General features: G+C 39.9%; 1 protein-coding gene across 5 annotated transcripts in view; it reads left to right on the forward strand.

The window, feature by feature from the left end:
- Slc16a12 (solute carrier family 16 member 12) overlaps window positions 1-11,823 on the forward strand; it is a 118,138-nt gene extending 106,315 nt beyond the window's left edge. For 4 of the 5 annotated variants that reach the window (XM_029560827.1, XM_008827496.2, XM_029560828.1 and 1 more), the window contains 4 exons: window positions 1,506-1,649; window positions 3,177-3,738; window positions 6,017-6,276; window positions 9,268-11,823. In XM_029560827.1, coding sequence (XP_029416687.1) covers window positions 1,506-1,649; window positions 3,177-3,738; window positions 6,017-6,276; window positions 9,268-9,530 — 1,229 coding nt within the window. In that variant the 3' untranslated portion in view covers window positions 9,531-11,823. The remainder of the gene's footprint in view (window positions 1-1,505; window positions 1,650-3,176; window positions 3,739-6,016; window positions 6,277-9,267) is intronic. The other variant, XM_029560830.1, reaches the window with a different exon arrangement.
- Window positions 11,824-16,920: the final 5,097 nt, after the last annotated feature.

Raw genomic sequence — 16,920 nt, forward strand, 5'->3', positions numbered from 1 at the left:
TTTTTATCTCACTTTTACCTATTTCAGTGGCAAAAGGTAAGTACTGTGTTAATCAGCAACTCATCATAGCTTCATCTGACTCCATTTTAGGCACTAATTCTATTTTTAATAAAATCAAAATTTTTAATATTTTTTAGTTTAAATAAATTTTAAAACTAAATAAAATATTTATTTTAAAATGTCTATACTCAGGAATCAGCTGAATTGTGTTGAAGTGTTTGGAAGAATTTGAGAGCAGTTCTAGGATGAGTAGCATATTTTATGAAAAGACACAGTTTACTCTCTCAGTTGATAAGGAGGTCATAACGGATTTAAAAAATCCCATATTTAGCTTGTGTAGCCCATGGTTTATCCCTGAGCAGCAGTGGATTTTCAGTGTCACATTGTCAGTCACAGCACTGGCATCAGCTAACCAAGAGACTGTGTTTGTCTCTCTAGGAGGAAACACATGACTCATTTCCTTCATTGTTATCTTTTGGCGAATGCTTGTAATTCCCCATAGAGGAGCAAACAGCCTTGAGTGAGCAATGTCGTCATAGTGACTATGTAAGCTCTGAGCAGGGTCAGAAACCATGTACTTAGATTCTTCAAGAGTGTGAATATCATATTCATCTACATAAACTCACCTGCTCACAAGGTAACACATCATCAGAACATGAACAAGAAACTTCAGGGTCACACTGAGACGCCGCCTGAAGAAAATATGCCACCTGATGAACCGAGAAGTGAACCTTATTGTTGAGTTTGGCGAAAACTTTCTCATGTTGAGTTTGGTGTAGATTTTGGCAGAATTTTCCTCACTTTCCAAGAACCATAAAAGTGCTATCTCTGAGAATTCAATGTAGTTTCAAGAGTTTGCTCATTCCAATTCTCCAAGAGTTAAATATATCACCAGCCACTGTTTAAGCTAGATAGGAGATGCTGATGTGGTAATTGAGTTTGTAATGTATTTTTGGATCTCATTTTTGACTTAACCTGATCAGTACAAATCTGATCATATTACACAGATACCCAGAGAACAGGCCCTTCTGATATTGTTCCTAGGAGGACTGGTAACATCATGAATTTTTCCCTATAAAGCAAATTTACCCATCGCACAAGGCTGCTGACTTTCTTAATCAAATAACCATCATCATTGTTAATGGTGTATGAGCAATACTGTATTAAACATCCTTGAGTAAGTGACATGTAGTTTAGCTAAATAATTGATTCTCCACTAGAGAACACCCTATAGTCCTGGAATTATGACTGTAATAGAATGAAGATAAGAATAAGCACTGAAATGTAAGTGAGGACATCTCGGCTTTGTTCCCCTCTGCTCCTTAGTCTCTGTGTAACCTTGAAGGGGTCACTTCTCTCTGTGTCTCAGTTACCAAAGCTATAAAATTAGTACAGAGGGCTTGATGTCTAAAAGGTTGATGGCGCTCTTCTCTATCAAGGCCACAGCACAGTGTTTTCACGGTGCCCTCAAAGGATTTCTATTGACCTGTTTGTTGTTTTTGAAGCTCCACTTGGGAGTGTTGTGAGTAACCACTTATCCTGTCAAGTGGGAATCATGCTGGGTGGCTTGCTTGCATCTACTGGTTTCATCCTGGGCTCATTTGCCACCAGCCTGAAGCATCTCTACCTCACTCTGGGCGTTCTTACAGGTAAGGGCACTTTGCCACTTATCCGACCCTATCCAGATGTTGTCAATCACATGAACAGTGTTTCACAAAATATTCATTTTAGTAGACGCATACTTTAGCCTATGTCTGCCTATGTAGCGGTTACACAGAGTTGGAAATGTGATTGTACTGCACTAAAGAGCATGCATCACCATTTCAAGTTAATCATATGGTAAAATAAAATAGCTGCTGCTTTTCTGCTTGGCATTTGTATGGCCAAGATGTACTTGGAAGAAGCGATATACATACTCAGAAGAAATGATATGTTACTCAGCACAAATAAATTGTCTTTCTTCTAATGTCTTTGCTAAGATACTAAAATACTATCTGTGTTCTACCCGAGTTGCTCTTGCATTATAATGAATACCATTATCTAATAAGTGGGATTTCAATTTAGAAAAGCTAGCACCTTGATGCAAATATTCTTATATTGCATATTCTCTCTCAATGTTATGGAAACATCATTTTAGAAAATCTTGATGAATCTCTTTAAACGGAAACAATATATATGCATTCCATAAGTCACACTTAGGGCACTGCATAGGACCATCAAGATGAAGTTGGCTGGTGGGACTCATCAGTGAGGTGACATGGAGAGCCGTCTCCACTCCTGCCTGGGCAGTGTGTTTTGGCATGAATCAGGCCAGTAATGGGTGGATCCTCATTGGGAGGCTATCCGTCTGGATCTGTCAACTAAAGGAAGTACATCTACCCTCTAGTAACGCAAAGGAAGGTCCTGATTGTTAAGGTGACCAAAAGGCCTAGTTTACCAAGAAGCATTCTGGTTTTAGCACTAAACGTTCCACATCTGGAAACCCATCAATCTGGGAAGCTCTAGGTGCTGACCAGTTGTTTACAGCCTTTCTTTTCTCTGACATTAGTCTTTTGACATGCTACATGTTATTTCACAATTACCTTTAGATATGTTGAGGTAAATAACCTAGATGCCATGAAATCTAAGTTTGAAACCCTTCAGACTTTCTGAACTTAAAAAAGTAATAGAAACTGAAGAAATCTTTAAAAAGCTTTCAGGACTATCAATATTTTTCCGAAGACCTTCAGGGATATTTTCATGTTGCTGTGTTCATGTATAATGTTTCCCATTGTATGATGTTTCTCACTTATGTGAAATTACTCTGAAACTGTCCAGGAGTCATAGATGCTATTTCTGTACAGATTCCAGGGTGGCACAGGCAGACTGTCATTGCATCTTCTCTGGCAGTGCAGAGTTGAGACAATTATCCAGTTAATTTAACTTATAAAAATGACCAGAGCCAGGAAGGAAGAAAGGAAGGGAGGAAGGCTCTGAAGACCTTCAGAATAAACATTATATAACAAAATGAGTCTCTCCTTACCCGTCACCCTCATTTTCAAGTAGGTATACAAAACAGGTCTAAAGGGGCTTCATGGAGGACCAGGGTCTCTTCAATCCCAGTCTTCCTCTACTGAGACTGTTTCCCAGTGGCTGCTCACTGCAAACCAGCACTCATGGAGTTTTCCTTCTCCCAGGTCTCGGATTTGCACTTTGTTACTCTCCGGCTATTGCCATGGTTGGCAAGTATTTCAGCCGACGGAAAGCCCTGGCTTATGGGATTGCCTTATCAGGGAGTGGTATTGGCACCTTCATCCTGGCTCCCATCGTTCAGCTCCTTATTGAACAGTTTTCCTGGCGAGGAGCGTTACTCATTCTTGGGGGCTTTGTTTTGAATCTCTGTGTTTGTGGTGCCTTGATGCGTCCAATCACTCTTAAAGAGGACCATTCAAGTTCAGAGAAGAACCATGACCATGGAACTCAGAAAGAAGACTATTCACCTCTGACCAAAGAATGGGCACAAACCTCCCTTTGCTGCTCTTTGCAGCGGGAATACAGTTTTTTACTGATGTCAGACTTCGTCGTGTTAGCTGTCTCTGTTCTATTCATGGCTTATGGCTGCAGCCCTCTGTTTGTGTACTTGGTACCTTATGCTTTGAGTGTTGGAGTGAGTCACCAGCAAGCTGCCTTTCTTATGTCTATACTTGGGGTGATTGACATCATTGGCAATATCACATTTGGATGGCTGACTGACAGAAGGTAAAAATCTATGAGAATACAACTGGTTTCTTTCTAGGAGAGCTTGAGCCTTGGGTATCCACTGACCTCCTTCCCCTGTCACATACCGACCTCTTAAGGTTGTTTTTGGTGTCTGAAGGCAGCTTCCTTGCTGGTTCTTGTAGATCAGATGTTGGCAAACTTTTTTGGTAAGGGGACATAGAGTAATCATTTTTGGGCTTTCTAGACCATATAATCTTTGTCATAACTATCCAACCCCTGCTTTCAAAATACAAAAGCAGCTATAGGTAATAAATATATTATCAAATTAGAGTATTTGTGTTCTGGTGAGTCTCTATGCACACTGAAATTTGTACTTCTCTTGTGATTGTTTTTTGAGACAAGGTCTCACTATATAGCCCCAGCTGGTCTAGAACTCACAGAGATCCACCTGCTTCTGCCTTCCAAGTGCTGGGGTTAAAGCATGTGCCACCACACCTGGATGCTCTTGAAAACTTTATATTTCACAAAATATTGTTCTTTTGATTGTTTCTAGTCATTTCAAAATGTAAAAAAAAAAAAAAGTACGCTTAGTTGACAGGTAAGTTACACAAACAAGTAATAAACTCGATTTGGCTCTAATTTGTTCACACTTGTCCTAGATGGTTTGCGATGGTAAATCCATCTGAACCGCACAAGCTAAAGACAACTAAAGGTTTCAGTGGTAGGTTCAATTTCAAGTCCAGACCAAGTCAAGTCAGTATTTCAACAAGACACTTTCTGGCAGATTGCTGGGGTTTTAACTTCATTTGAACGACCCCAGAGATTAGTTAGCAACAAAAGAGAAACAGACTAGTCCAGAAGGAAGATCAGATAAAATAACTACATTGTCTTTAGCCATGTACTTATGTCTGAAAGTGGAATAATAAATACTTTCATTATATTGTAGGCTTAGAAAACAAAATTATAGGAAATCTACAGCAAAGGCTCATCTGTTTGGATTGAAGAGTGTATACTGCTCATGCTGTCCGAGTGAAGGACTTGTCACATATGAGTTATGACCCAAGAGAGCTAGCATCTTGCGGCTTCTCACAAATTAGGTCTTTGATCATTAATCAGGATCCAACTGCCATTCTCCAGCATTGTGATAATATTTAAGGCTAATTTTACTTTTTTGTTACGCTGGAGATAAAAACAGGATTTCATGCCTGCTAGACAAGCTCACTGAGCTACTCCCCAGCCCTTCCACATTTTAAGTTAAGAACAAAGGGCAGGAGAAAGGGAAATGTGGCTGAACAATGATGACTCAGGGAGAAGTGGTAGGTAAGGAGGTACTGCTAGTCTGAGACAGGGAAGACCTAAGTTCCTGTGCCAGTTCTGGCCCTTGTTAGTCCCATGACCTGGGGAGTAATCCCTCAACTCTTAGATCCTTGAGGGTCTTCATCTGTCAAACAGGTTAGTGCAATATTTAGAAGCTCATGGCAGAAAGACATTTGTAAACTACTAGATCTGACATGATACAGTTTTTCAAATAATTAATATCATGAATGGGGATAGAGTTACAAAGAGGAACTGTATCGGAAGTACCACGGGGGAGTCTTGAGATAGGACTTAGTTCTAATACGCTTCATGTCTCTGGAAATTCATTTTAATGTCTTTATATTCCAGTCTCACTTTGTATAATCACTTGAATTATTGAGCATTTGTGATGTGCTAGATACCAATGGATAATATATCTCTAAGCATCCAATATGGCAGATGCCTAGAATGTAGCTTCTTGGCATGCTACATATTATTTCACTGCTGTCTTTACGTATTTTAAGGCAGATAACCCCATTTTGTGGAGGAAAAATTTAAATTCAAGTTGTTCAGGGAGTCAAGTTGCAATTTTCTGCATTTCTAATTTTAGGATATACATTCTCTTTATCACACTGTGCTTCCTAGAGAGATAAATTCTTGCATTTACATATGCCAAGAGGACAACTACAAGATAATGAGAGCTGGGAGAGATGGCTCAGAAGTTAAGAGCAGAGGACTGGCATCAGTCTTAGCACTCTTGTCATGTAGGTCACAACCACCTGTAACTTCAGCCCCAGAAGATCCAGTGCTGTCTTCTGGCCTCTGCGGGCACCAGCGCTCATGTGCACACACCCACAGAGAGACTCACACATATAATTAAAAATCAGCATTTTAGAAGGTTATTTGGAAGACAGCATACAACTGTATCAACAACTGTAACACTTACTGTGCCTAGCATGGTTCAAAAGCTCTTTTTGGAATCTGTGCGCCCTGCATTCATTACTGTTCTTCACATTCGCAGGTTTCTGAAGAATTACCGATATGTTTGCTACCTCTTTGCTGTGGGACTAGATGGGCTGTGCTATCTCTGTCTCCCAATGCTCCAAAGCCTCCCCCTCCTCGTGCCTTTCTCTTGTACCTTTGGCTACTTTGATGGAGCCTATGTGACACTGATCCCAGTAGTGACTGCAGAAATAGTGGGGACCACCTCTTTATCATCAGCACTTGGTGTGGTATACTTCCTTCATGCGGTGCCGTACTTGGTGAGCCCTCCCATTGCAGGTAAGCTGCCAGAGTCCACTGTCCGTGCTCAGGTTGATTTGGAAGGAGCGGACACATCCTCGTGTACACAACACACATACTTAAATAGAGAGAAGGATTGGCAAGATAGTCAGGAAAGAGTGAGAGACAGCAGGCATGCAAGAGCCACCAAACCATCATGGCTCTACCCACGTTCATTATTTTTATAATCTTTTCCAACAAAATAAAGATGGTAGCTTACTTGGAAAGAGAAAGTCCCAGATTAGGGTCTGGGATCCAGTCCATACTAACGATGGAATGAAGCACTTGTTCTGACTTGTAATTAAGTAGGGCATGTTCAGAAGGAAGTCTCTTTCTACACAGAGCAGTGGGTAGAGAGGCCAACTGAGCAGTGCTGGTGTGGTGATACAGTGTTCTGAGAGCCAGGCAGAGGACAGGGGTCTGCACTCTTCATTTAACATGTGTATGTACTAAATTTAGGTAATATTCAAGTCTCTGTACAAATGAGCAATGATGAAAGTATATTTTAGAAAATGTGATCTGGTCATTGATTTAGAGATTTATAACAGAGGTTAAGATTCCATCTTAATGCTACAGAAGGAAACTGATAAATGTCTAAACTAAGGCTGCTACAGTGGAAATGGAAATGAGCCAGAGAGAGAGAAATGGGGAAGTTTTGAAAAAAAATACCAACTGAACTTAGTATGTGAAGTTGAAAAAGAATCAAAAGAAAAGACTTAGCAATAATATCATAGCCTAAACAAATAAGGAAATTGAAGATAGTGGTTTTGCTTGGGGAATTATAAACTTAAAGTTTAGGTATTTGGGGATATCTAAAACAAAGAGGAGAAATGTTCACTAGAGCTTATAATTTTTATTTTATGAGTGTTTTGCCTATATGCAGGTAGTTGTACCATGTGAGTGCTTGGTGCCCGAGGAGGCCAGAAAAGGGCATCAGATCCTCTGGAACTGGAGTTAAGGATGGTTGTTAGCCAACACATGGGTGCTGAGAACCAAACCCGGGTCCTCTGCAAGAGCAGCCACTGTTCTTAAACTCTGAGCCACCTCTCTAGCCCTTCAAGGGCAAAACCAGTACTTTCGGAAACCAGAACTGGATATACAGATTTGGGAGCTATCAGATAAAGCATCTTGTTTTGTAAACTATAAAATGCCATAGAAATTTAGAGCATGATCAAAGAAATAACTTGGCCAACATTTACTAAGTGGTTAAAACAAGGAATTTAGGAAATACTACTTTTGTAGCATGGTGCTTGGTCCCAGGGCGGCACAGCAAGAAACAGGTCAGAACCTGTTTCTTCTTTCTGGAGCATGTAATCTAGGCCAATGTCTTTAGGAATGAGATCTTGGATCCCATGCATTCCTCCCTCAGTCCTTTGTAAAAACGTAGATTCCTTGACCTTGCAATTCTTGTCTCTTTGTGGATAAATTCCAGGGACCTACTTTTTCAATGGGCTTTCTTATGAAGCTCATGTGCATTAAAGACTGAGTTCAACTGTCCCGGACTATGACCTATCTAAATGAAAACCAAGAGTAAACCAGATCTCTGAAGATAGGCAAGAGAGGAGTGATTTAAATATTTAGGGAGAGGGAAGGAAGTATGTTGAAGAAGGCAGGACTTCTGCTCTTGGGTGCTACCATGAACAGTTAATGATTATGTTACAACTCCAGCAAGTGTTTAGGCCTAAAACAAGGGCAATTAGTGGCCGTTTGGCTGTTGCAGGTGGAGATTCCTGGACTGTTTAAACTGAATTGACTGGGTTTAGTGAAAAGTTAGTTTCTTTTTGAGAACTGCCCACAAAATGTTCCCACATCTCTCCACAGTCAGTTTTAGGGTTTGCCAACATCTAAGAGCAGAGCCACTCTGTTATATGTCACAAGACAGAAAAGCTGGGATTCCTGATTCTTTTCAAAACGTTTCGCCCTTCATTTGGAAAATCAGAGACATTATGCTCATTAATAGAATGCAGAGGATTAGTATTTCTTACTGTGATATTTATCTTGCTTATTTGCCTTCAAAGTGATGACTTTGGTGCTATAGAAATCCACAGGTAAATTAGAAAATAACTAAAATATTTGCAGGTAGTGTGAATCACCTTGCAGGATGTATAATTTTTATATACCATTTTGACCATTAGATTTGAGGTGGTTGAAAAGAGAAATTATGTTCTCATTTGGTAGATTTCTTGGCAAATAAATGGAATTTTGAAGAAAATTTTAAAGAAGCTACTTATTAATCACACACACAAACAAAAACAACTGCCTGGTGGTTTTACCCTACTGATTCTATGATCATTCAGGCCCATATTTTGCATATCAGATAACATGGTTTTCCTTAAAATTTGAAGCTGCCATGTTGGGATTGACGTGTTGATGAAAACAAAAATAAATCCTTGGGAGTGTGAATTTCAAACAGTATTTATGACCATGTTCTACATGAGATCTTAATGAAAAGCCTAAGAAGCAATGACCCAAAGTTCTGATATTTTTTAATGAGATGTGATTGAAATTGTATCCCACTGGCAATTAGATACTGTGCTTATTAGGTTACTTAAGAGAGTGTGTGAACTCTGGGACTCCTACATCATTTTGCATGATTATATCTGCTTAAATCCTAGGTAAATTATCCAACTTTAGTAATCTGAATGGTGGTTAAAGTCACAGGGTATACAATAAAAATTTGAATCTTTCCAACCAGATTTCATGTGGTTAATAATCCCTTATATTTATTGTGGGATTCCTAATTACCTAGAACTATTCTCAGTACTTTACTTAATAACAAGTATTAATTTATTTTAGGGATGACCCTTCCAAACAGAATGCACTTTTCAGTTGCTGCATGGTATTTTTAGGCAGTCTGCATTTTGTTTAAAATTGTAATAATGTGCTGTAGTCTATCGTGATTACCTTGACAAACGATTGAATTTGAGATTGGGTAAGTGCAGTAATTGAATTTTTAACTCGACAATGTAATTTGGCCATTGTTTGTTGCAGGATGGCTGGTAGACACGACTGGCAGTTACACCGCAGCATTCCTTCTCTGTGGATTTTCCATGATATTTAGTTCCGTGTTGCTTGGCTTTGCTAGATTTGTAAAGAAGGTGAAAAGAACCCAGCTGCGGTTCCTTGCCAAAGAATCCGATCCCAAGCTGCAGCTATGGAACAATGGATCAGTGGCTTATTCTGTGGCAAGGCAATTAGATCAGAAAGATGAAGGCGCCTTGGCGATGGCAGTGTCTGGTTGCAACCTCACATGACCAGCGGCCTTGAACCTGGGACTCTTCAAGGCTGATGGACCTGAGGCCACCAGATTGCTCCTGATTTGAAAGTATTCTATTTTGGCAGAAGAATTGCCTTTCAAGAAAAACTTTAGTACTGTTTTCTTAACATATTTATAAGGGGAAATAGCCAATAACAAAGAAATCTAGAGCAGCTTAGAATTTTCTCATTTGGGATTTGTGCTCACCATCAAGCTTAGCTCCACTGGGGAAGATAAGGACAGAGTTGATGGAATCAGCTGCATTTAGGAATAATGGCGTCACCACAGTAGAGGGCACCGGGCAACAGGTTTATCGTCCCTAACTCCCTGCCCCATCTTTCCTCCTCATTTAGAAGGTGAAGGCAAACACCTTGTGCTGTTGGCAGAATAGGGAATCACAACAGGTGTGCTGGTAGTGCGTGAAGATGCCAAAACAGTGTCATGGCAGAGCGTCTCATACTTTTAAAATCTGGCTAAGGAATATTTGCAATTTTTTAAAGGCTGTGATTAATATAAAAGGAGATTGTCTTTTATTCCCCTCTTAGTCTTCAGACCAGCCCTTGCCTCTGCCAATGAGTAGGCATCACTTTGAGAGTTCAGTCAATAACGAAATGCCGTGGTTGGGATGGACTTGGAAGGGTGGCTGGTAAGATCTTCTGTTTGAAACTGTCCCACTGAAACAGGAAGTTCTTCTGCTAAGACTGTTCCAGACACTTACCCTGTCACTGCCACATACTTAGGCTAAATTTCACAGAACTTGAGTCATGGAGCAGCCTCTCCATCTTTTATGAAATGTTAGTAATACCCCAATACTTTGAATTTTTGTTTCTTCAGAAAGAAGTTCTGATTTGAACTGCAGACAAATTCCTGTTAGGAACAAAAATGTTGACAGTATTCCAACTGAGCAGTAATTGAATTCTTGAATCAGCAGGTATCTGGTGGGAGTTGTCTTTGCAGATCGGTCATTAGATTCATCATTGCCCAATAGAGGGCTTGGGGGTTTTAACCTGAAAAATATTATCTTAGAGATACTCTGCAAATGGCATTCCATTCTCTCTTTACAATTTTGCATAACACTTAGAAACTTGACTCATTAGATTAGAAGAGTTTGCTCATTCTCAAAAGTCCCACTTTTCTGTGATTTGGGATCATTTCTGAACTTTTACAGAGGGAGGGCATAGAGATTGAAGAGGAAGACCAGGGCCGTCAGTTTATCTCCACCTGTTTCATATCTGCTGAATTAGAATCCTGAATCCCAAATCATGCCACACCTGCAAATAAGGACAGATTATGTAATTAACAGAGGGATTTTTAATTATTCAAGTGTTTAAATCCAAGAATCAAAGCCATTTAACCTACTGCCCCTGCCCCTACCCCTAGGCTTCACAAGTGCCTTTGCCAGACCTGGTGCTGAGAGAGATAACAAAGAATTGAGGAAAATCCTAGATTGGCTAATGAGGCCTTGCTTGAACTGGATTATTTTCATGTTGCTGTATTATTTTCATAATGATATACTAGCTTGATTTGATGAAAAAATGGTAATATTTCATTATAGTTTCCCACAGAGAAATTTGAATGTTATATCTTACCTTTAGACTTTAATTTTGAATTCATTCACTTTGTAATTTGTGATTTAAAATTATTTGGGCTATATCCTTAAAAATTCAACATTAAAATGAAATTATACATGTTTGGAATAGCACTTTACCTTAAATGTCACCTTTTAAATCTTAAAACCGGTTTTTGAAATATGCCTGTTCTTATTCATTTTTTTCAGTGTTGATTATAGAAAACTTTTGCTCATGTGGTTCTACAATATAATTTCTCTGTTTTAACTATTTATGACAAACTAGAATAGTGATTAAGAGAAAAAAAAATATTTTGACTTTATACATAAAATAAATTTGCATTTTTACTTTCTTGGAGCAGCATTTTAAGAAAACCAGGAGGGAAAATGTAGATTTCAAAGTGTACAATTTTGACACCTATACAAAATTTTGCTGTCAATATTCTGTGTACCTAAACTGTTGGTTTCCAAACTAAAGAATGTGTGGGCATGATGTATTTTATGGGATCAAGAACAAAATTACAGTGGAATGATTCTATGCCTTAATTTTGGTTTATGCAACTCTAAGTTCTCCCTTGGAACTAAGTAGAAAGACAGAAAAATTATGTAATTCTCTGATGTACCATTGGTCCCATTGTTCAAATTATAATTTTACAAGTGGATCAGATATGTAAGCTAATGTTTTCCTATTTCAAAGTCAAAATAAAATGCATTTTTAGCCACATGTTTGGAACAATTTTTCCTTTGGATAAGGGATTTGAATGGGTTGGTGAGTGGGCCTTGACAACTCAAAACCCTTCACTGAGTACCTTCTAGAATACTACATATTATGCTAGACACTCTGTATATGCCTTCCCACTTAATACTAACCTATGCTAGTGCCACTCTGTAGAGGTGGAAATTGAGGCACTGGTTCCCACAGTAGCAGCTACTGCACTCTTGTGCCTCAAGTGTGAAGTCCCCAGAACAGAGATGCAGTCTAATATTATCCAGCACAGAAGCCTGCATCCTTCCCTTTGTGACTATTCAGATTGCCTTATTTGGGTTCAAGAAGCCATTTACAAACACATCCTCCCTTGGATTATGCATCAGTCTTCCAAAGTACTTTAGAAAGGAAGATTGTACATGAGATATTTCTAGTTTTCCCAAGAGGTTTTTAATCAAAAACACTACTTCCAGCAAATAGCTTACACTGCTGTGGACTGATGCAGGCTTCTCTTTGGGAGCATTTGGGGTAGGGGGTGGGAAGTGGGAGGAAAAGAGTTCTTTCAAAGGAAGGAAAAGCACCCCTTTGTTATGCAGACAGGAGTGCAGCTTTTCTCAGAGCTCATTTCTCATTTGCTGCATTGCAAGTGTCTGTTTGGTACCCTCTTCCTGGTCCTCAGGAGATTAATTTGAAAATTACTCATGGAAATGAAATAGTGTGAATTCAGAGTAGATAAACCAAGTTCTCACAGTTCAAAACTACAAGAAACTTGAGTTTCTTAAGTGTTTTTAGACTCTACCAAATAATAAAGTTTTATATCTGTTACCAGAACAATTATCTGTGACAGATGACTTGGAAATTTCCCATTACCCATTAGTACAGAAAAGTATTTGATGGAAGGAATAGGAAAATATTAAATCATGATGGAATGATTACATTTAAGAGAAAACATTTCATTATTGAACTTTCCAAATATATCCAAAAGGCAAATAGAATCATAAAATGAACTTGATGCACACATCCCTTGGTATCTACAATGATTTGGCTCTTATTCTCCCTTCAGATGAAATGATTTGAAATGTATTAGCATATCAACATCACATGTCTTCCTTCAATCGCCAAAAAGTAACTAAGTTTGGCAAGGTAACTTGTTCATGCTGCAAGACATAGGCGCTACACGCAATATCATCTATTATGAGCCATGTTACTTACAAAGTGTATTGGACCCTGCTCTTACTTGCCATGGGCTTGGAGTTGAATGCAAGTGAAACCTTCCTCCATCTCTCCCAGTGCCACAGGTGGACTTATCTACTTGAAGCCGAGGGTAATATCAAATAGGTAAAAAGTACTTGTGAGACCACTATGGCTTTTACTATCGCTATTCAGTGTTTAGGGGTCTCTTTGAAGGACCTAGGATTGGTCTAAGATTAAATTTAAAAACACTTTTGTTTTGAGATCTTAATTGAAATTAAAAGGTGTTAAATTTAATGGTGTGTGTGTGTGTGTGTGTGTGCGTGTGTGTGTGTATGTGTGTTCATGTGTCTGAGTATGTGGAGCCCAGCAGTTAACCTTGAGTATCATTTCTCAAGGGCTGCCCACTTTATTTTTTCTCTCATTAAGACCTAGGGCTTGCTGATTTGGTTGGTGGTCAGGGAGGTCCAGGAATCCAAATGTCTCTACCTCCCCTACACTGAGATTACAAATGTATGCCACCAGGCCTGACTTTTTACATGAATGCTCAGGATCAAACTCAGGTCGTCATGACTGTGAGACAAGTCCTAGTTTTGTTGTTGTTGTTTGGTTTTTGCAAAATTTACTTATTTAGAATGAAAAAAGAACTCACAAGTGTCCTAGCTTCATTCCTATTACTCCGACCAAAACAACTTGGGGAGGAAGGGGTTTATTTGGCTTACATCTCCAAGTCATAGTCCATCACTGAGGGAAGTTAGGGCAGGAACTGGAGGCAAGAACCATGGAGGAATGCTGATTGCTGGTCCCCTCCCTGGCTCTACCTTGGGTTCATGCTTTGTTAGCTTTCTCAAACAACCCAGGACCATCTACCTAGGGATGGGACTTCCCACAGTGGGCTGCGCCTCTCTATAGCCATTAAAATGATCCTTTATAGACATGTCCATAGACAATGTAATTAAGAAAATTACTCAACTGAGACTTTCTTCAGGTGATTCTAGACTACGTCAAATTGACAACTAACATTAGGACAACACATTATAAGTTTTCAAAAGGTAACACAATTACCCAAAGGAAAATCATGGTCTTTTAAATTTTTTTTTTTAACATAATCTTTAAAACACTCTTTGTCTAAGTATTTTGTTCTATACTTTTCTTAATGCTTTAAGTATTAATTTTTTTCTTTGACAATTTTACATGTTAAAAAGTACCTTCTGATTTTGTAACCCCCCCCACTACCGCAAATGTCCCTCTGCCATTACTACCTCTTCCAACAAGTTCCCATGTCCACACCTTTTTTTTTAAAGACCCACTAAGATTAACCAGGATTGTCTATGTGATCATGGGAAGTATTCACTGGAGCCTGGTGGGTGCTTCAGTGGGTACACAGCTGAACACAATCTCTGCCCCTCTACCAGACTGCATCAGTGGACAATAGTTCAACAGAGAGGGTAGGACCCTGTGAGTACCTCCCTATCCATCCATTACTGCCTGCTGATAGGCACAGCCTTGTACAGGCTTTTTACTAGCACCCATAGCTGCTATGAGGTCATGAATGTCTTGTCTTCAACCCTAAATTTAACGTTTTATAGGCAATTCTTTTAATGTTTCCCCATTCAGAAAAAGTGCTTCTTTTGTGATGGCTGATTAGATCCTCACTGAGGAACATAATGACCAAAGAGGGAGAAATCCTGGACGGTAAAGGCAGAAGGACTATGAAGGGGACGAAGAGGTCTAAGGGGAGGAAGGGGAAATACCAGAAGGTACTAGGATGAGGGTAAGAAAGACAATAGTGCATGGTTTCTCACGGAGAATCTCAATTTTAAGTGTGTGTGTGTATGTGTGTGTGTTCCCACACATATATGTGTGACTTGAAAGCAGAAGGGGGAACAGTACTCACAAGGAACACTCCAGAACACAGGGAAATGGAAGACCATGTGCCCCAAGTACAGAAGGGTAGAGTTTGGTGTACAGACACCCGTCAGGCTGCTTCGTAGGAAATCTCCACACTAGGGATTGACCAAGTCCAGAAGTCCCTGACTGGAGTCTTCTCCCAGTCTATGTCTGGCTGGCCCCCAACTCATATGGCATCACTGAAAACTAGCGTGCTGGCAGCAGCATTTTTAAGAGCTGGTGAGGGGAAGTGATCAACAGACACTATAGCATTTCTCCGGCACCACATTTCATACAGTGGGGAATTAAAACACATAGCCCCACTCCACGATCTCAAGCTGACTGCATCATTGGCAAAGCGAAGCTAACTCGGTTACTTAATGTCTTCTTGGTGAGAACATTAGGATGTTCTAAAAGCTCACCCGACTGGAAGGGTGGCATACAGGGTTCCGGAGGAAGAACTCATCATGAGCTGAAGAAATGTAAAGCAGATCTCGGGAGTCCCCCCAAGGAACTGAAGATAGCTATCTGCTCCTTTCCCTGCTGAAGAGACTGGAAGTGGGGGAACCATGTGAGATAGCCACTTTGTGTGACTGCCGAAAAGCAGAACCAGGAGCTGCGTGACGTGACGAACATTCCGATGAAGGAATCCACAAAGGTGCCTGGGAACTTTGCTAGGATTTAGGAGTTGCATTGGAATTCTCGACGCTGAAGAAGGAAATTTCAAGACACAGGGCTGTACTCCAACATTCACCTCAAGGGCAAAAAGGAAGCATACATGGTTTTCTGACGGAGCTTCGAAAGCATGGGAAGCCATTTTAGCACTGAAATGTTGTGCAGCACTGCCACCTACTGGATATAGTGAGAAGTCACGGCGCTTCAATTGGTCAACTTAGTATAACAGCCCTTAGCACAAACCTTGAAATTTGTTACATTTCTTGTCTTCCAGGCCCACCCGCTGCTAGTTATCCATCTTACGTTTATCCTCTTCCCTTTATAGTCCAAATATCGAGATAAAGATGCCGTCCTAGGCCCTTTTTTAATTCTCCACTGTGAGCTCTACAAGTGAATTAATTAATGTGTTGATAAAGGATCAAGTGAAAGTGTGAGACGCATCATCTCAAACATTTATCAACAGTCAAAATTTAGAAAATGTTGAAACCAAATTACAGGAAAGTGGGTTTGGGACAGCTAGGAAATATAAAACATCACGTTTATTATACTATATTCAGATTATAACAAAGTTAGCGATTAAATTTCCTTTAAAATGTGCAATTCACCTAAAACTGGGAGGATTGTTTAGAACTGCAATTACCTTCAAAAGAAACCACATCACGTTGCAATGAAAGATCGTTGAATGAGGCCACTTGATGAATTTGGTTATCCACAGGTGTGTCTTCGGCTGAGGATGAGGATAAGTAAAGAGAGGTTGTTTCCTGTTCCAGAAGGGGATGATCAGGTAAAGGGAATCAGGCAAGGCTCAGAGTCCCCAGTCTCCCTCCTCTCTTTTCCATCTTTCTCCATCTCTCTGCACTTCCCCCTCCCCTTGCAAAACAAGGACTATCTAATATTAAGGTGTAGATTCTTTTCTTTCCTGAGACTTTCTCAGTAAAGAAGTTTTTAGACATAAATGGCTTGTAAATAATTTTTAGTGGAGACATTTGTTTTGGTTTCTATATGTATTGCCTATTTTGGCCAGACTGCTAGAGTTGGTGTGGTATGTAAAAGGGAAAGCCTGTCAAGAAAGGTGAAACCACTCTTGGACCAAATGAATATTTAATTGGATTAGGGTCCAGAGCCACTTTCCAGAGTCCATCTTCTAGGGGCCGAAGGTGAACCTATGGGATGTTAAGGGCTAGAAAGTCCTAGCCTACATATGGTGGTTATTGTGTTAGAGTTCTCTGTTTTCCCTCCTTTCCTCCCTCCTTCCCTCCCTTCCTTCCTTCTCTCTGCCTCTGACTCCCATGTGCACCTCTTGCTCTCCCTCCATTTTGACTGACAAATACAAATTTGCCTACATTTATCATGTCCAAC

Source organism: Nannospalax galili, unplaced genomic scaffold (genome assembly GCF_000622305.1).
Source record: "Nannospalax galili isolate Female #2095 unplaced genomic scaffold, S.galili_v1.0 scaffold3233, whole genome shotgun sequence".
In the NCBI taxonomy this organism is placed as follows: domain Eukaryota; kingdom Metazoa; phylum Chordata; class Mammalia; order Rodentia; family Spalacidae; genus Nannospalax; species Nannospalax galili.